Consider the following 20,773-nt stretch of genomic DNA (forward strand, 5'->3'; position numbering starts at 1 on the left):
CAGCAGTGTTGACAGGCATGACAGCGGCCGTTCTCTACCCGGCCGCACCTGAGAATCACCCTGGAGGCTTTAAAAACACACGGAAGCCTGCACCATCCCTCCAGGATCCCCAGGTCTAGGATGGGACACCAATACCAGTATTTTATGAAGCCCCCAGGTGATTCGCATGTGCAGCAGACGTTGAGAAAGGCTGCTTTTAAAAATGTGACCACACATAAAGAGATGCAAAGTAGTTACGAAGCACCTTATGTGCCTAGCTAAGAGGTCGGAACTTTATATCTTAGGCAATGGGGAGCCGTTGATAGCTTTTATGGTGTTACGAGATGATGCCGTTTTACATAGACAGGGTTCACAGAGTTCGGATAAATTCCTAATTGCTAGTTCTGTTGTGGATTGATTCCTCAGGGAAACTAGAGGATGTCCGGGGTCACCGCCGACTTTTCAGAACTACTGCCATCCCTTCCACAAAGGGCCCCTGAGGTCTGTCTATGAGAATATGGGGATTGAATATTTTCTTGATTTGAAACTGAAATCTCAAATTTCAGTGAATATTGAATTTTCTGAGCAAAATGCTTCTGATTTTTGGAGGCCTCTGGTAACCAGAGTCCTGGGCAGTCCTGGCGCTGGAAGGGAGAGAAGGGACGCCAGGGCTCCATCTACCAAAGGTGGGGTGGGGACAAGAGCCGCTCTCCCTTCCTCAGAGCACCAGGCAGAGGGTTACTGTCCTCACAGTGGTCCAGCCAGCACCGCCTCTTCTCGAGACTACCAGCCCCATAATCCATCGCGCAGATGACGTGATCAAAGGGGCGGGTGGAACTTCGGAAGAGCCTATAAGAAGCAGCCCGAGGTGGCGCATTCTGGGCCCTATTGGTGAATCCTGTTAGGCCCTGGTGATTGGTGGCTGCAGATGTTAGGTTCTCTGGAAAACGTGCTGGGAAGATGTCTTTTAGAACTGTCATTCTGTGCACCACTCTTTCATTAACTCATTCACTCAACAAATATTTACTGATTACTTGCATACCGGGCATTTGCGCAAACATCCTAAATGTGTTTGTTTATTTAGTCTTCGCACACAAAAAAACACTGTTAGCTTCATTTTACAGATAAGGAAGCAAGCTGGGGTGCAGGACGGTTAAGAGACTTGTCCAGGATCTGGTTGCCCATAGAGCTGTGTGTTGTCTTCTCTCCTACTAGTATTTCCATCTGGAAAAACCCACCCGAGTCTTCTAGAGGCAGGTGTAGAGCCCCATCTGCATTGGTCTCCCCTGGTGGCGATTGACAGTGGAGAGTGACACAGCAATTCCCCTGGCAGCCATGCAGGCACGTGTCTGCCCCTCTATAGAGCAGACTGTTTCCGCTCTAAGCTTGGGGGAAAGGAGTGGTAAGCTGGAAGTGCATAGGGCTGTTTGCCAATGAAACTCTGACGGTGAGGAAATTTATATTTTTATTTCCATTTGCCCAACTCCTATCACTAATTCCCAGTCGATTCCAAACATAGAGAAGGGAGCAGATGACTTGCTGATACGCTCCCAAAACTCTAACAACTGTGAGACAGGCCAGGTCTGTGTGGGTCTGGTTAGGACAGGCTTGTTCAGTTTTGTGGGTTTGATCCTCTTGTTCTTGCCTGTCTTAGCAAGTACCTGGCATATAGAAAGGGCTCACTAAATATATTTGTTAGGTGTAAGTTAAGGGTCATAGAGCAGAGATGCCAGTTAGAAGGCTTCTGCACCAAGGAAGGTCTGCGCTAAAGCAGAGAACGTGAGAATGGAAAGGAGAGAAGAGTCAAGGGACTCAGGGACCTTGTGGAATTCTGCCCATGTCCTCAGGGCCAAATGGCACATGCAAGGTTACACATTGCAGTTTACTAGGCCTCTATCTAGGGAACTGGTTACTAAAACAGGGCCCGTCTACTCGGTAGAATACCATGTGGCCATAGGGAAGAATGCAGGAGCTTTGTGGTACTGATTTAGAAAGATCGCCAAGGCATGTGAACTTAAAAGTTACAAAAACAGGAAGTAGACCTGTGCTTGGTGTGCTGCCGTTTGTGTAAAGTAAGCGGGGAGGGAATATGTATTTCTCTTTCTTTGCAAACGCATCCAGCGTCTTTGGGAGAGGAGGTGCGGGGCTGAGAGGGCAGAGGGGGAGGCTTTGCCCTGTTCAGCCTTCTAGTTTTGAATCAAGGGAGTGTGTTATCTCTTCAAAGAATGAAATACAAATACACTGATGCAAACCTATGACAACTTTCAAAAGCAAAGCTGTGCAGGCAGCAGGAACAGGGCCTGGCAACTGACTAGATGTTGGATGTGAGAGGAGACAGAGATGACTCTGGACTTGGTACCTTGAGCAACTGGGAAGAGATGGCAGTTCTGCTAACTGAGATGTGAATGCAGCAAGGGGGAGTGAGTGGGAGCTGAGCCAGGTTATGTTTCAGGGGGTGCTCAGGTGTCCACAGAACGCTGTCCAGCAGTTGGAAGTCTGAGTTTGCAGTTGGTTGGAGGGAAAGAGCCAAGTTGGAGGTTTGGTTTGAGCCTCGTTAGCACAGAGGTGCGGGAACAGTGAGGTCCCCAGGGAGGGAGGCCTCCTGACTGAAGGGAGAGGAATGTGGATCTTCGGCAGGTCAAGAATGACGTGGAGTCACAGGTTGGGTGGGGGAGGAGTATGGGCGCTCTCTGCCAGAACATCCTGGCCCTTGGCTTGGAACAGAGGCTGCAGATGCCCTGCTCACCACCGAACTCAACATCCCCTCGAGGGATAATTGCTAAAAGCAATCATTTTTCCTCAAGGAGGTTATGCCATTACTAAGAATTGTATTCCTTTGATGATTCAAGTTTTCTATTCTTTGAAATTGTACAGTCCTCATGGGCCAGCAACCCATTTTTGATGCTCACCTCATCTCAAAGTACAGTACAGAACACCATAAGGACACACTATAAATAGGGACTGGATATTATCACTCTTTTAATCATTGCTTTTAAGGGGCAAAAGGAATTAGTTTAGGCTCTCCTGCCCCAAATTCACTTCGGCCAACACTCATTTTTATAAATCTCGTTTTGACCGTGCAAGCAGGCTGGCTGTGTCTTGTCATCTCTCCTCTGATAATGAATGTTCTCAGTTAAAATACTTTGCCTCCTCTGTTTCTGTACATTTGGTTTATCTGTTATTTTGCTTTCTTTAAAGAGCACCCCCCTCCCCTTCCCTCGCCACTCTCCCTCACCCATGGTTTCATGGTCTCATTTTCTTAGACCATCTCAGAATCAGAGTAGCTGAGTGAAGTAAAAATTTTAGAAAATCTTTCAAAAATAGAGTTTGACCTCAAAAGCACAGAGTAAGCTGATTTTCTTCTACTACGTGCTCTGCATGTGCTCGGAGGAAAACAGCCCAGATAAGCACGGAATGGATCTAAATTGGCCCAGAAAATTAGAATATGATACAGAGGTTGTTTAAAAAGTAGCCTGGGCCTTCCCCCTCTACTGGCTTACCTCAAGGTGAAATTCAGTCAGTTCCATAGCCTTTACTTTTATGTTTGAGACGAAGAATTTTTCACGTTAGTATTGGCTATGAAGGAGATCAAAATATGCCACCGAAAAACCTGCCGCTTTGGCCTAAGGATTCTTTTGAGCTGAAGGCAATTGGAAAAAAGCAGACACAGGAGGACCTCTCACTCTCCCCCCGTCTGCCTAAAAACAGGGCAGAATTCCCTTTTGCAAAGGTGCCCCCTCCCCTCTCCTGTGCCAAGAGGAGGAGAACAGCACTGCCAGCAGAGAAAGAGAGCCACCACGACGAGTCTTCATGCACAAGCCTCGCTGAATCACCCTCATAGACCGTTAGATCCCCCAGGTGTTCACCTTCCGTGATGTACCCCTCCTAGAAGCCCCAGATCCCTTTTCTTTTGTCTAGTCACTTCTCCACAGTCTGTTGCCCTTTGTTGAAATGATATATAAATCCCAGTATTTGACTGCTTCTTTGGGTTTGCTTCTCTGTGGAGCCCTTGAGCAGGTAGAATTAAAAATGAAATGTGTGCTCCTTTTCTCCTGTTAGTCTGTCTTTTGTCATTTTAATTCACAGGCCCCAGTCACAGAACCTAACAGGGTAGAGGAAACGTTTTTCCTCCCCAACAACTATATTACTAAAATGAGAAAATTTTTTATTATGGCAAATTCTAGCTTACCCCTAACTTTCCACAAAGAGCCTTTTTTTCTTATTTGTGTTGTTCTTTGAGCACACACACATTTTCTTCCTAATAAGTGGTATGGATGCACAACCTATATTTATTCAAGTAGTTATTGAATAAATGTAGGTCCACCTATCATCTATCAGATACTTGAAAAATAGCTCTCCAGTCTCCACTTACACATGATTAGTGATAACAACTAGCGTGTCCCAAAGTCCTCCATTATCTCACACTCAAATCCTATGTAAGGAGACAGGAAGCCTGGCAAGGCCGTATAAGAACCTGTGAAACAGTGAGGGCCTGTGAGACGGAGGGACTGGGCTGGTCCAATGAGGGAGATGATCACTGATGATATTGGATGATTGATGTAGAGCTTGTAAGACAGGGAGATGTCAAATGTGATTCCCTAGCTTGGAGATTGTGAAAATAATTGTGCACCAACAGAAATGAGAAACCAAGTTATTGGATGAGTTTTGGAAAAAACATACTGAGCTTCTGGTGTTTCTGGGAGAATTAGGAAAGGTAATTAAGGCCGGAGGGGTATGTTTGAGATGTGTCAGTAATATTGATGCTATAAGAGTAGATAATTCCTTTAAAGGATGGCCATTGGGGAGCACTTCAAGTTTGGGAACAGAAAAAGAAAGGATGGGCCCGTGAGGGGGACAGAGATGAGATGGGTTCCTGGGACTTGACAGAGGAGATACTTCCGTACGCATCCAGCAGGTAGGAAATGAGTGTGCCAACATTTCTGAGAGTTACCTTTAGAATTTATTTATTTATTTTTAAATTATAGGTGCTTGTGTCCCACTCCTGAAGATTCTGATTGAGGAGGTCTGGGTGAAAACTGGGCATTTATATGAAAATGTATTAAAGTAGACTTTAAAATTTTAGCAAGGAATGATAGGAAACTATCTTTATGACATCATGATGGTGAATGATTGTTTAAGTCAAAAGACAAAGACCATTAAAGGAAAAGTCTGAAAATATCTGCATTAGATGTCAGGAAAACAGTTTGAAAAAGAAAAACCACTCTCTGGAAGAAGATACCCATAAAAAAGGGTTGACATTCAGAATATGCAAGTTATTCCTGCGAATCAGTTAGAAAAAGACCAACAGCCTACAAAACGGGGGTGGGCAAAGGATGGGATAGGCAAGTCCCAGGAAAGACAGCACAGAGGGCCGAGGAGCACAGGAAAAGCTGTTCCAGCCCGTGAGTTGTCAGAGGAATGGAAATTACGACAGCTCAGCAAGGCACCACTTCATATCCCTCACACTGACAGAAACCAATTTCTGACAATCCCAAGTGTTGGTCGGGATATGGAGCAAATAGAACTCACACGCTGCTGATGGGAGAGTTGAGTTGGTATACAGTGACTCCTCACTTGGCATCGTTGATCGGTTCTTGGAACCGCAGTGAGATGACGTACAATGAAGCCAATTCTGCCATAGGCCAGTGATATAAACAAGAGTGGAGTTCCTACAGCATCTCATCAACGTGGAATAAAACGACATTACTTGAGGACTGGCTTAGTCCCTTGGGAAAGCAGATTTGGCACTACGTAGAAAAATAAAGCTGCACATGTCATGACCTAGCAGATGCCCTCCTGGCCGTGGATCTCAGGAAATGATGGCACTTGTGCTCAAGGAGACATGTCAGAGGGTGTCCATTACAACACTGTTTGGAATTGGAAGCCACTGAAATGTCCAGCCATGGGAGGGGGGGCCAGCAGGGAGTTGACACCATAGGAAACAGCAGTGTAAGTGAATGAATTGGAGCCACAGGTATTGACATGTACAAATCTCAGAAACAAACTGTTCAGCCAGAGAAGCGAGGTGCAGGACGATCGGCACGGCATGGTATTCTTTTGTGTGAAATTTTAAAACATTCTAAGCAATACTGTGTATTGTTTTGAATAAGTACATGGTCAGTACAAATATAAAAATACTAGTGGCCTGGTGCACGAAATTCATGCACATTAAAAGGAAGTTAATTAGAGGAAATATTTTAATATTGCTATTTGTTCTTTCTCTATAATAGAAGTGTCAGAGATGAAAGAAAATTGGTAAAATGTGTATGAAAAATCTCCCTCCTGTCAGAGTCTGGGGCGCACCACGGCACCCAGAGTCAAGTCCCCACCCACCCTTGTGCATCTTGAAATCATGTGAGACCCAGACCCAGCCAGCCCCACTCCCATCAAGCCCCGAAGGGCAGGGGGTGCAGCCTCAGGTCCCCCAGCCCAGCCTCAGGTCCCCCGGCCTCAGCCCTGGGGTGGGGGGGCGTGGCCTCAGGTCCTCTGGCCCCAGCACCAGGGTGGGGGGCGCGGCCTCAGGTCCCCCGGCCCTGGTGTTGGGGCGGGGGATGTGGCCTCAGGTCCCCTGCCCCTGTCGCGAGAGCATGAGGGCATGATGACCATTTGCATATTAGCTCTTTATTATATAGGATAGAGGCCTGGTGCTCGAGTGGGGGCCGGCTGGCCTGCCCTGATGGGGGCCCCGATCTGGGTGGAGTCCCCGCTGAGGGGTGGGGCTGACCAGGGCAAAGGGCTGCAGGTGGTTTGTATGCCAGTCACACCCCCTGATTGGGGTGGGGGTCCCCACTGGGAGGTGGGGCCAGCCAGAGCAAAGGGGCACAGGTGGTTTGCAGGCCAGCCACGCCCCTGATCAGGATGGGGGGTCCCTGCTGGGGGGCAGGGCCGGCCTGGGCAAGGGGCCGCAGTTGTTCTGGCCTCTGGTCATTCTGCCATTTGGGTTGCTGGGCTTTTATTATATAGGATAAACAGGAAGTATAAACTAAATTATTTAATGGTTGTTTCAGGGTAGAGGTACACAGGAGTTTCAAGTCTACAATGTTCATTATGTTATTCTTTATTTTTCTGTCTTGAAATATTTCACAATAAAATAAATAGAGAAAAATCCAGGTGGTTCTGATATATAGCGAGGTTGAGAATCAGTGCTTCTCAGATTCCAATGAGCACTTGAATCCTTGGGGGATCTTGTTAAAAATGCTGGTTCTGTTTCATTAGGTCTCGGCTGGGGCCCGAGAGCCTGCATTTCTAACAGCTCAGGTTCAAGGCCCATACTCAGCAGCAAGGTCAGAGTGACCTTGTGTTCTCTAGGGTTCTTGCTGCCTGGGGGAGAGGGGGGAGGCAGTTCAGAAGCACCCTCCTGGAGAGCAGGCTTCCGCTCAGAGTCTGGGTGCAGTTGGAGCAAAACTTGCAAATGAATCTCAGTGGGGGATTCTGAGGACCTGGGGAGACCGACTTGGGAAGGATTTCCCCAGAGAATTGAAATCTGCAGGTGGGAGGAGGATGCAGTAATGTTTGCTGTGTGCCGATTTTCTTCCCTAAATAAGTTTCTGCTGAACCCTTTGTGGTCTTGCATGTATAGATCTCCTGTGGGCACTGCTGCCCAAACCAAATTATCCTCTGAGCTGGAAACCCCTCCAGTCTTGACCTTACTGGAGAGGAGAGGCTACGTCACCGAAGCAGGGAAGGAGGGAGCAGACTGCACACACAGCATTTCGCAGGTGTCATTTTGTAGATGGTGGCTCCCAGCGTTTTGGATGGTGGGTCTTGAGCTGAGAAGAGGGTGGCAGACCTTCCAGGCTTCTGCTTCGGGCACCACCACCCCCACCCCGCCCTGACGACCAAATATGCTACTTATGAAGGGAGTACCAAGCGGCTCTTGGACAATTGACCAGATCGGCTGTACACAGTGTTCTTTGCTTTTGTTCCTGGGAAGTCCTGGGCACTTTACATTTTCCCTCTGCACTCCAAGTGCTCACGGCAGGGGCCACATCTCAGCGTCACACCTGGTGCCCCTGGTGTCCAGTGACTGCTTATTGAAGGACTGAAAGGATTTTGACTTGGACACAGTTTTTTAAGTTAAACATTTTATTTTGCAAGAATCAAGATTCGTATGCAGTTATAAGAAATAGCACAGAGAGACCCCATGTGCCCTACCCAGTGTCTCTCAATGGTAACGTCATTGGTACAACCCATTTGTCTTAGGTTTCCCATTGTACATGCCATTTCACTTACTTGTAACTTCATTCATCCGCCATCACAGACAAGACGCAGAATGGCTCCACGTCCACCCACTTTTATAACCACACCTCCTCCCTCTTCCCTCTATAATGTCGTCATTTCAGGAAGGTGACCTACATGGAGTCATACACTATGCAGCCTTTTAGGACTGGCTTTTTTCACCCCGCATCATTCCCTGGAGATTTATCCAAGGTGTTGTGTGTATCGGTAGGTGGTTCCTTTAAATTGCTGAGTACTATGCCAAGTGAGGGGTCACTGTATACCAACCCAACTCTCCCATCAGCAGCGTGTGAGTTCTATTTGCTCCATAACCTAACCAACACTTGGGATTGTCAGGAATTGGTATGGATGCACCACGATTTTACTGCTCACTCTTTGCAGGACACCCAGGCCTTTTCCACTTTGGGGCTAGTATGAATAAAGCTGCTGTGAGCCTGGTGGAGGATTCTGTGAATATGCGTTTTCATTTCTCTGGGATAAATGCCCAGGATTCCATTGCTGGGTCCTGTGGTGACTGCAGGCCAGGGGTCCTGGCTCTGAAACCCTTCCGGTCTAGAAACCTGCCCACTCACTTCTACGCTCCAAAAGCTGGTGTCCTAGATCTCTTCAGGAGGGGTCAGGAATCTTCCATTTCCTCACTAGAAATTACCGGCATCTCTGATTTTCCGTGTCGCTTACCTTTAGGAGACACAGCCACTACACTTGAGCAATCAGCTACCTCGAACCCGGTGTCAAGAGGTACTGTGCTCCCTCTGAGCCTGAATCTGTAGTCTGGCACATTTGATACCTTCTCTGTCCCTCAAATAGGGGGTCCCTTCCATCTGTCACTTACTGCCTGCTGATCAGAGGGCGGGGCATGGTCCTGGCGCACAGGATGTTGAGCTGTGCTGTCAGGAGCTTCTGAAAAACCGCCTGATGTTCTCAGTGTCTCTGCAGGTCCGGGAAGAGTCCCGATCCTTGCTGTGGGCTCCAGTGCTTCCAGCAGGGCTGGGGGTGACCGAGGCCTGGGTTAGCGGGGTCTGGCCAGTCCTTAGGGTCAGTCACTGATCTACGGGTGAGTCCCATAAGGGCCGGTGTTGAGTTTCCGCTTCCTTCTTTTTCCTTATTCGGTTCTCGTGTCTTTGACTCTTTGATGGGGGTTGTCCCTCTTTCCAGGAATCCGCTTATTACATAATGGGAATTTTTCCAGCTCTGCGTGGAGCTGGACAGCTTTGCTTTCATCCTGGGCCACATTTAGAGAGTCCTCTTGAAGGTCCTCAGCTCTGTTCCTGCAGGTGAAGCGCAGGGATTTACTAACACCGAGGCATCTATATTTAGAACCCAGACCACACTGCATGGAGGACCTTGGCCTCCCCGGTGCATTTTTGCACCTGCTTTGTTCTGGTGACACACTCTTGGTCCCAGGTATTTTCCTGGGCAGGTCCCGCGGCTGGGCCAGCACTTTAGGAGGAGATGTCCGCGGAGCAGCCTCGCCCTGCCCCAGGAGGCCTGCTGCGTGGCCCCAGCGGGGAAAGAAGGCACCTGGTTTAAAACTCTTAAAAAGTTAGTGATCCTTTATGTAGAGCTCCCCTTCCCAGGGCTCTCTCTAGCAACCTGGGAAGAATTCATGCTAATAATAAGGGTAATAATAATATGAACATTTATTGAGCACATCACCCACCTTTTATTCACAAGGGAATGAAGATCCGGAGCGGCTAAGAACCCCATCTGACTGAAGCACCTCCCTCAGGTGCATCCCACCTCCGCCCCCTCACAGACCCGTGATCAAGGCCTGTCCTTTCCCGTGAACGGGCTGCAGGATGGCGACAGGTTTCCCAGATCGCAGTCACCCGGAAGAGCAGCGTTTTTCAGAACATTCCTGCGGACCGTCCGCACCGAGTCCCCGGCTGCTGTCAGAACCGCAGCCTCTGGGAATAGGGCCAGGGAACATGCATTTTTAGAATGCTCCCCCAGGGACTCTGTCCAGTATTTTTTGGGGGGCGCATACTATTCATGGGTTATGGGTGGGCCTAAAGCCAACAGAGGGATCGTGAGGCTGCAGGGCAGGGGGGGCGATGTTTTCTGTCAGGGGCCACAGGGTGAATAGTTGCACACTGGGCCATGCAGGTCCCTGCTGCGGCTGTTCCACTCGCCGTGTAACGCAGAGGCCGCACAGATGACCTGTGGCCAGGGCAGGGCCGTCTCCCAGTGAAACATTGTTTTCTAGAACGGGCCTTGCCGAGGGCGAGTTTGCTGCCCCTTGAGAGTGAGAGTCATCCCGGCCCTCCAGCCTCGGAGGACCCCTTCCGGTGGCAGTCATTCTCACACCGCTCGGGGGCTCTGTGGGATAAAAGCACGCCCTGGCTGGGTAGCTCCGTTGGAGAGAACATTGTCCCAATGCACCAAGGTTGTGGGTTTGATCCCCAGTCAGGGCACATACAAGACTCAGTCAGTGAGTCATAAATAAGTGGAACAACAAATCTCTCCCTCTCTCTTCCTCTCCCTCACCCCCTCCTTCTCTTCCCCTCTTTCTCTAAAATCAATAAATAAAAAATTTTTAAAAAAGACAAAATTACTGCCCTGGCCAGTTTTCTCAGTGGTTAGAGCATCAGCCTGAGGACCAAAGGGTCACAAGTTCAATTCCTGGTCAAGGGCATGTGCCTGAGTTGCAGGTTTGATTCCTGGTCCTGGTTGGGGTATGTGCAGGAGGCAGCCAGTCATTGTGTCTCTCTCACATTGGTGTTTTACTCTCTCTGTCTCCCCTCCTCCATCCCTTCCACTCTCTCTCTCTAAAGATTAATGGAAAAAAAAATCCTTGAGTGAGGATTAAAATAATAACAACAGCAAAAAAAGATAAAATCACCTGTTATATATAACTAGAGGCCCAGTGCATGAAAATTCATGCACTGGAGGGGGGTCCCTCAGCCCGGCCTGCCCCCTCTCACAGTCCGGGAGCCCTCAGGGGCGGGAGGCAACCTGGCGATCGGGAAGGCAATGCTCCATCATACCTCTGCTGCTGCCACTGCCGGCAGCGCAAGCCTCGGGCAGCCCTGGGTGGCTGGGCAGCTGCCATCTGAGGCTTGCCTGCACCTCAGGCCGGCCCTGGGCGGCTGGGCAGCCACCATCTGAGGCTTGCCTGCGTCTCGGGCCAGCCCTGGGCGGCTGGGCAGCTGCCATCTGAGGCTTGCCTGCACCTTGGGCTGGCCCTGGGTGGCTGGGAAGCCAACATCTGAGGCTTGCCTGCACCTTGGGTGTCAGCTGGGCAGCCGCCATCCGAGGCTTGCCTGCACCTCGGGCCAGCCCTCGGTGGCTGGGGGGCTGAGGGGACTGGGGGACTCTGGAGGCAGGCGTGTGGAGTGGCCGGACCCGCCTGGGGGCAGGCCCAGCCTTGCTGTGTGCCTGCCGCCCCGGCAGCGCTGAGGGAACTGGGTGCCACCATCTTGTGGTTGTGGGTGCCACCATCTTTGAGGGCACGGCAGTCAATTAGCTTATTCCCTCCTTATTGGCTGTGGGCGCTACCATCTTTGCGATGGTGTGAGGATCAATTAGCATATTCCCTTTTATTAGATAGGATAGGTAAATCCTGAATCTTAATGACTTAAACAATAAAAGTTATTTCTCACTATATCATAGCCCAGTGAGGGTATTTCTACTTGGGATCCTCTATGGGGTCATTTAGGGACCAAGGCTCATCCTTGGCACATCTTCTTGGTCTTCACAGCCCTGTCTGTTCAGCCAGTGGGTGGGCAAGGAGAGCAGGAATGATTTGTGGGAAATTGATGCACTAGGTCTACAAGAGGTGCCCATCATTCCAACCCACATTTCATTGGTCAGATCTTATTGTTTGGGGTCCAGAAACAGAGCGATTTCTCAAGTCTAAGAGGCCCTTCGTCTCAAGACTCTCTCTGTTCCCTTCTGTCTTTGCTTGACACCCGTCCAGTTCTTGCCTGGGCTCATCTCTTCCCTGTCAAAAACCTTGCTGAGGTCAGCCAGCAGAGCCAGCATCGCTCTGATCTGTCCAGCCACTTGCCCTAGCGCTACAGGCTCCGAAGGCACAGTTCCACCTTCTACATTACTGTAGGTGTAAGTTTTACTACGTATTTTCTACTTTATAACTTAGATTTCCATCTTTCAGCCTCTGAGATCCATTGCCACACCGCACTGGCTGCATCAGTTTCTGCACCGGCTGCTGTCTGCCTGCTAAGCCGGTGCCACATGTTTTAGGTTGTTGCTATGGCAGCACCCCACTGCGAGATACCGACTTCCGTATTAGTTCAGGTAATAGCGGCTTTAAGAGGTAAACCCAAATTCTACATGCTTAACTAAATGTTTGTTTTTTGCTTGCATCATATTCTAGTACTGATGTTCTTGGAAGTGTGGGCTTCCATGCCGTCATTCAGAGACCCAGGCTTTTTCCATCTTGAAGCTCTGCCTTTTTGTGGGTCCTTGTAGTCCTCTCCACCTGCTGGCCCTGGGGAGGGAGAGGAAGTGCCCCGTGGGATGTGCCTGGAAGTGGCCCCCAGCACTTCTGCCCATATTCTCTTGGCTAGAACGGAGCCACTGGTCACCCTTCCCACAGAGGAGCCAGGAGATGTAGTCTGGCCACAAGCCCAAGGGGAAAAGAAAACAGCTTTTGGCGTGCACATAGCAGGGTCCGCCTCTTGGGCCAGGACTGCCTGCCTGATGGAATAACACCAGGGACTTGCCAGGGAGAATGTCAGCCTTCCTCGGGGCTCATGAGGATGCCATCAGGCAGTAGCTAGTAAGATCCAAATATGTGCATATATCTTCATTAACGCACAGATGTTTACTGCAGGTCCACTCTGTCCAGGCAGCGGCCCGACACGGGGCCTGGAGGAGAACAAACTCCTCTTGGAGCTCTGGGGGATCCCCTCTGATCACACCCTTTGTGCTGGGACCCAGGGGCCAGAGGGCCTGGGAGGGAGGGGAGGGGGAAGGTTTTAATATGGCCGCTTCGAGTGCTCCCCACAGCCCTGGGAACTCGCCCATGTAGTTCAGCCTGGCTCCACCATCAGCATGCGGTCTCTGCAGCCTATCGGATGAAAGGCATTTAGAGGGGAAGGGCCACTGAGAGCAGATGTTCTGTGTATATCTGTCTTGGTTTCTTTCTTTCTTTTTCTTTTTTTTTTTGTTTGGTTAATCCTCACCCGAGGATATTTTTCCATTGATTTTTAGAGAGTGGAAGGGAGGGGGAAAGAAACATTGATGTGAGAGAGACACATCAATTGGTTGCCTCCCTGCATGAGCTCTGACCAGGGCCAGGGATGGAGCCTGCAACCTCGGTACGTGCCCTTGACCAGAATCGAACCTGGAACCCTCTGCATGCCCATGCTCTGTCCACTGAGCCAAGCCAGCCAGGGCTTGGTTTTCTCCTAGGATGCTGTTTTCCCTCTCAGGTGGCCCCAGGACGCAGAGTTGTCATCCGTTTGGTGTCTGTCTCCGGCACTGTGTCCTAGAACCCCTGGGTGGTGCTGAGGGCAGCGCAGGGCGGGGCCCAGAGCTCAGCCTGCTCTTTCGGTCCCTGGAACCTCGTGCTGGAAGCTGTTGCAGGGCTGACTGCACAGTGGACCCGGCGACAACCGGAGAGGTTGCCGAGGGCCGTGCTAGCATCCTCCTCTATGTCCATCAGTTCTGGTTTTCCAAATGAGCTAAGTTGATGGACACAGAGGACATGTTTAACACGGACATAGAGGATATATTTAACCCGGACCAGAGCTCCACGGAGGGGAGTTTTTAAATTTGGTTCAGAGATTTTTTGGTAGAAAATCGTGTCACTAAAGCAGGAAGGTAATATCCAGGACACCCTTCCAAGCTGCATTCGCTAACCTGCTGCACGTTTTCAGCTAAGGAAGTGAGAACCACAAAAGGTTAAATTTCTCAAATAAGATGAATTCAGCCATCTCTGTGAAATGGTGGGAGCAGAATACCATTAGACTGTCTAATCTCATTTCTCTCACGCTGTCTTCCCGGGAGCCTATCAGGCAGGCCCTGGCAGGGAGGCAGTCCCGTGGATGTGAGCGTCAGGCGCTCTTTCCGAATCGTGCCACGAGGGCTGTCATTTAGGAAATGTAGCCCACCTTTTAAGGAAGATGAAAAGGTACTCACCGCACCTTTCTTTGCATGTCAGATCCCAAATGCTTTGGCTTTCTTAACCACGTAATCCCCGTGTCATTTTAGTGTTTGTGTTTTATTAGAGTTTACCTGCATGACATATTAGAATAAATCTTATTAAAACTGTTTGTATTTGTGGGTCTCGGGTGTTTTCATGAGTACTGTCTGGGGCCGAACTAGTCGATAAGATGTGTGTCTTTTGAGTGTGTAATATGTATTCAAGATGCAAATGCAGGAACAATTTTGCCCTTGTTTTAATTGGTCTTCTTCAATAACTCATGTGATTTTTCTCATCTGATTTAATTAAGTCTTCTTTGAGGGGAGGGGGTGTGGAAGTATTAGCTACTGCTATATAAAGAAACGGAATATACTTGGAAGTTGGATATTAAAAAAAATTTTTTTTTAGTCCTGGTCTTTTTCATATTGTCATAAATTAGAGGCGAGGGTAGGGGGGTGGGGGCTACCAGGATTTTGAAGAATTCTTTTCTCCTATTTAAAGTTTTATTTCTCCTGCATAGCATCCAAAAAAATGCTGGTTATTTTTAAGTGGACTATTTGGGACAAAGAGGCTCTCTTAATGAAAGATAATTGCAAGCTTTGTTCCTTGCCTCAAGTTTCCTGCACGGTCTCTCTCTCCCCTTCGCTTCTACCGAAATGAAATTATAAACCACCAGTAGCCTTGGAGATGTCAATCGATGGCAAATGACTAAATATTTAATTCAATCACTGCTGAGACTTCCAGGGATGACTCGGGTGTTTTGCTTTCCACTGAGGGCTCCAGGAGAGCCGGGCTCTGCAATGGCTGCTGAGGCCGGGGGCCGTGGCGAGGAGGCTTCCCTGCAGTGAGCGGGGCCAGCCTGCTGCACGGCAGCCCTTGCCTTGTTGCGAATGGCAGCAGTGGATTTTTTTGCAGAAGGTTGGTGAGCAGATCGCTATGTGTAATACTGATGAAGCATTTTTGTTCCAGCTCTGTCTCGGAAGACCTAGGCTGTAGACGTGGGGATTTCAGTAGGAAACATTACGGATCTGTGGAGCTGGTAAGTGTCCGCTGCCTGTGCAGGGGTGGTGCGTTGATTTGGATTTAGGGAGGCTGGCCAAGCTCATCGGATCTTTTGTTGAATGTTTACTGTTAGACCCTGTGAGGACAGTATAAGGACAGGATGCCAATAAATGATCATCTTCATCCGTTTTTATTGTTACGTACATCTCATCTGTGTCTTTCAGTTTGTTAAAACATGTGGCTTGGTCTTTTCCTCAGTTATTGATATAGATAATTTACAAAATGATTCATGAATCAGGAAAGCATTTGGATTTTATATTATCTTGTTCCCTAGAAGTTTATAAAGCTAGTTTTTGAGGTTTGAATATTATTGAAATACATATTTTTCATTATTTTGTACCTTTGCTCTCTGGGTATGTGATAGGAGTTAGGATATTTATGAGATTTTTTTTTTCTTCCTGTTAAAAGCATATCTCTTGGACTAGAGGACTGTAATAGATGATCAATATTTGGAATGAAAATACATTTTCCTTAATGAGGGACATTGGGGTTTGTGTTTTGTGCTTTAAAAAAAATAGTGTGCTTTCATTTTAAAAGGGGCATAATGAAGGCATATAATAGCCTCAAATATTTTAAAAGACAGAAATGTGATTTTTTTTCTAATTGCATAGAAATTTGAACTAATTTTCAGGAAAATGTGCTCATAAAATTCTCTTGATTATTAACATTATTAAAAACATTAAGTGTATTCTTTCTACTTACTAAGAAATGAGTTGATTGGATCCATTAATATAAGCTCCATTCTGACGGGCTTCAGTAATGGGAAAATGGACCCCAGAGTTGTGTACCATAGCATTCTACCTGAAGTCAAGCATATATTACAGGCTCGACTGTGTGCTTGGCCCCGGACTGAATATTCTTGAAAATATAAAATAAGTAAAAGATTTGGTCCTTGTTCTTAAGGATCTTGCTGTCCTCCAGCTGGGCTATAAGATACATAAAATATATAACGAATGAATTTAGTCCCATAAAAGACACATTGATTAACTCAAGCTATGCCAGACTCCAACCCAGCATAGGCCACCACCTCCCCTGAAGGAACGTGTGGGTAACTGTAACTCCGGGTGCGAATCGGTAAATGTTGTGAGAGGTATACAGTAGGTCATGGCGGGGACTGAGAGAAGGGAGGGAGCAGCCCATTCTAGCCAGGGATCTAGGAGAAGCAGCCTGGAAGGCCTCACGGAGGCTGAAGGGTGTGGTGTGGTGGCAAAGAAGATACGGCAGTAGATATTTGCCAGCGTCATGATTTGGGGCAGTGGTGTATTCGAAGGGCAGTGAGCAATTGGTTCTGCCCAGCAGAGAGTGTAAGGCAGCAGAAGGCAAGTCGGCCTGGGAATCAGAAAGGCCTGGGTTCGAATACCAGCTCCAGCACTTGTTATCTCTCCGGACTCCTCTGAACCTCAGTGGTACAGAAGGCCTTGTGCTCTGAAATCATCCTGGTTTCGTCATTTACGAGTGTGTGATCTTGGACTCCTTTTGGCCTCAGTGTTTTCATCTATGAAATGGGGATATTAAGTTACCTACCTTATAGAGTTGTTAGATGATTAATGCACAGAAGCACAGCCCATGTTAACTAGCTGTCGTAGTGAAGATGAAATGTGGTAGCAAAAGTAGAACCCTGGCCTCAGGTGAAGACTTTGAACCTGATCTAATGAGTAGCATAGACTCTTGTAAGCAGTGAGAGGTGTGTTGGGGAGAGGCCGTACAGGATGAAAGATGGACCCTTACAAACTCCTGGGAAGGTTCTGGAGAGCAGTGTTTCAGACTGGAACAGGCATCAGAATGACCTGGAGTTTCCGCTTCAGGAGGTCTGGGGTTACCCCAGCACTTGCATTTCTAACAAGTTCCCAGATGATGCTGATGCTGCTGTTCCCAGGCCCAGACTGGAAGAAACCCTGCCTTCGGGGGATCCCGGACTCGTCATCCGTTATCCCAAAAGGTCTCCATCCATTTGTCCAGGTTTTCATTCTGGAGCCGTGTGTGTGTGTGTGTGTGTGTGTGTGTGTGTAAAATCAACCTTTTAAAATATTATAAAGGAAATTTTAAATACATCTTTCAATTCCACGTATGATGTCACCACCTTGCAGCAAACGTTTTCATCCCCTTTTGGTTCCTTCCAATCTTTGTGGCTACAAATGTCATTTCTGCAAATTATGATTTCATTTTGCATTCCTCTTTCTTCATCTAACTGCCTCTCGTCAGTATCGTCTTCTTGCTGTGTGGTCTTCAGTGTCAGCATCCTGATTGGCCCACGAGAGCCCAGCACGGTGATAAACAGTTCTGTAACAGCTTCCCTCCGCTTGTGAAACTGGGTTGTTTCTAGTTTCCCAGGTTAGAAATGACAGGCAGTGGTGCTGGGATGGTGGGGAAATGACATAGTAAAGTCCCATTTTTGCTGTCTAAGGATCTCTTGAAATCCGGACTGCAGCCTTTTCACCTGTGGACCATGGAGGATGATTAACTTGAACCCCGGTGTGTGTTCTGTGTTTATGAGAAGGTGAAGTCAACTTTTCTTATACCTGGTTTGATGGATATTTGGGGGAACCCAATAAATCTTGGGCATCCTGGAATGCAAATGTTGGGGGGTAGGGGTAGGATCCTGTACAATTGAAATTTTAGCATCTACTTCTGACCTTGAGCAAATCAGGACAAAGTCCTTGTGAGGAACCACGCTTGGCCGTTCATCAGTACTGAGGGCCGACTGAGGGGCCTAGGTTTAACCTGGGCGTCAGTTTGGTGAGAACATGGGCACTCAGCTCTCTGCAGACTCACGGGAGCCCTCAGCCGCACTCAGTAACGTTATTGAAGGCCTGCACCGTGTGTCGGGCACCGTGCCAGGCACCGAGGGGGAGGAGAAAAGGTGTTCTGCTCTCGTGGAGCGGTAGTCTGGCTTTGGAAACCAACCCCTCAAACTCTCAGCCCCCAGGCTGCTGCCTAACTGGCCCCCAGCCATGTTCCCTGCCTTAACCAGGGACCATTCACTGCAAGGAACAGAGATCCATCCGCCTGGTCCACCTGCAGGAGAAAGTAATTCGCGACAGGAGTGCAGGAAGCGACTGGGCCACGCGTGTGACTGCGAAGCCACCAGAGGCCCTTTCCCACCCCCCACCCTTCTCTCTGGCCCCGGTGGTTTCTCGGCCTCTTCCCCCTGTGCGCCTGATCCCTGCGCCTCTCTGCAGCCCAGCTTCCCCTGACTGCCGCTGCCTCTCAGCCCGTCTCTCCCAGCAGCACAGCTTTCTCAGTGCTCTTTTTTATTGTGGGAAAACATACACAACATAAAATTGACCGTTTTTAAGGGTGCAGTAAGAACATCCACAATGTTATGCAACCATCGCACCGTCCACTTTCAGAGCATGTTTTCATCATCCCAAGCAGACACTGTCCCCATTATACAGTAACCCCATATTTCCCCCTCCCCAGCCCCCAGTAACCTCTATTTTATTTTCTGTCTCTATGAATTATTTGTCTATTCTAGGAACCGCATGTAAGTGGAATTCTATCATATCTGTCCTTCTGTGTCTGGTTTATTTCACTTAGCACAGTATTTTCAAGGTTCATCCACATCATAGCAGGTACCCGTGTTTCATTGCTTTTTATGGCTGAATAATATTTCACTGATGCATATACCACAGTTTATCTATTTATCTATCGATGGATGCTTGGATTTTTACACTTTTTAGCTAGTGTGAATAATAGTGCTATGAACATGGGTGTGCAAGTATGTGCTCAAGTCCCTGCATTCAGTTCTTTTGGGTATATTAGCAAGGAGTGGAATACACATTTCACATTTCCACCAGCAATACAAGAATTCCAGTTTCTCCACATTCTCACCAACACTTGCTGTTTTCTCTTTGTTCATAGCCACACTGATGGGTGTGAAGTGGCATCGCATCATTGTTTCACTGATGAGTAATGATGTTGAGCATCTTTTCTTGCGCTGAGTGGCCGTTTGTGTGTCTTCTCTGGTGAAATGGTATTCAAGTCCTTAGACAGTTTTTTAATGGGTTGTTTGTTTTATGGTTTAGTTGTAGGAGCTCTTCACATATTCTGGGTTTGACTCCCTTACCAGGTATGATCTGCAAATATGTGGGCTGTCTTTTTCCTCTGCTAACAGTGTGCTTTGATGCACAACAGTTTTTAGTTTTCATGAAGTTTAATTTATCTATTATTTTGTTGTTGTTGTTGCCTGTACTTTTAGTGTTACATCTAAGAAATAATTACCAAATCCTGGGTCAGGAAGATTTCACCCTACGTTTTCTTCTAAGAGTTTTATAGTTACAACTTCAACGTTAATGCCCATTTTGAATTAATTTTTGTAAATGGTATTAGGTAAGGGTCCAACTTCATTCTTTGCCTGTGAACATCCAGTTTTCCCAGCACCATTTGTTGAAAAGACTGGCCTTTTCCCATTGAATGATCTTGGCACCCTTACTGAATTTCAATTGACCATGTACGCAAGGGGCGATTTCTGGCTTTCTCTTCTATCTCACTGAGCTATACGTCTGTCCTGCCAGAGTGGTGTTTAAAATGTTGACAATACAGTGTCTTTTCTTTCTAAGAAGCCTCCATTGGCTGCTCATTGCAGTTCACATCCAGGCCCTTTACAAACTCCTACGAGAACCTGTGTGACCGCTGTCCTGCCTTCCTCTCCCACCGTCTCTCCTGCACCGTGCTTCAGGCATCGGGCCTTCTTCTGGTGCCTAGAACACAGGTTTCTCCATCCCAGGGCCTCTGCACTTACTGTTTCTTCTCCCAGCGCTTCTCCTGGTTGGTCTCCGTGTAAATGCCACCTCCTCAGAGAGGCCTCCCAACCACCTACCTAACGTGGTCTCCCTCTGTGTGTGACTCGTTCTCTAACTCGGCACCCTGCTCATTTTCTTTAGAGTGTTTTTCACAGTCTGTATTTGTTTCATTTATTTGTGTGGTAACTACTCTCTCACCCACTGGAGGTGAGGGTGGGACCGTGTCTGGCTCGTTCATGGTTGTGTTTCTGGGTCCTGACACATTCTAAGTTCTCATTCAATGTTCTTCATGACTAAGTTGATATTCAGTCCCCCGTCTCCCTGGTCTTGCAGCTCTATTGCCCATTATTCATTCTTGGGTCCTACTTTCAAAATCCAAGTAGCACATTATGGATTGGCCGCTGTGGTTCAGGTACCTATCCCTGATTCAAACAGTTGGGTTCAGGGCAGTGGGGTCATGTGATATTAACAGGGGCCCCCATCTCCTCAGCGAAGTTAGTGGATGGGGCAGATTCTCTCTGAAGAGGGTGTAGCAAAGTCAGTTTCAAAGAGCATGAGCTGGGCAGGACTCACCTAAATGTGTCTCTTACATCCCCTCCTATAGTGGATGATTTAAAAATGCAAACTAGCCCTGGCCTGTTGC

The 20,773-nt window shown here is 48.1% G+C and overlaps 1 protein-coding gene across 5 annotated transcripts in view; it reads left to right on the plus strand.

Moving 5' to 3' along the window:
- The window catches only part of GARNL3 (GTPase activating Rap/RanGAP domain like 3), a 107,028-nt gene that overhangs the window by 14,671 nt on the left and 71,584 nt on the right, over positions 1-20,773 (plus strand). For 2 of the 5 annotated variants that reach the window (XM_080670006.1, XM_080670008.1), the window contains exon 3: positions 15,296-15,365. The exons of 2 other annotated variants lie outside the window; for them this stretch is intronic. In XM_080670006.1, coding sequence (XP_080526132.1) covers positions 15,296-15,365 — 70 coding nt within the window. Of the gene's footprint in view, positions 1-13,754; positions 14,315-15,295; positions 15,366-20,773 lie in introns of those variants that run through there. One more of the 5 variants, XM_080670005.1, reaches the window with a different exon arrangement.

The sequence above is a fragment of the Plecotus auritus genome (genome assembly GCF_963455305.1).
Source record: "Plecotus auritus genome assembly, chromosome: 5".
NCBI lineage: Eukaryota > Metazoa > Chordata > Mammalia > Chiroptera > Vespertilionidae > Plecotus > Plecotus auritus.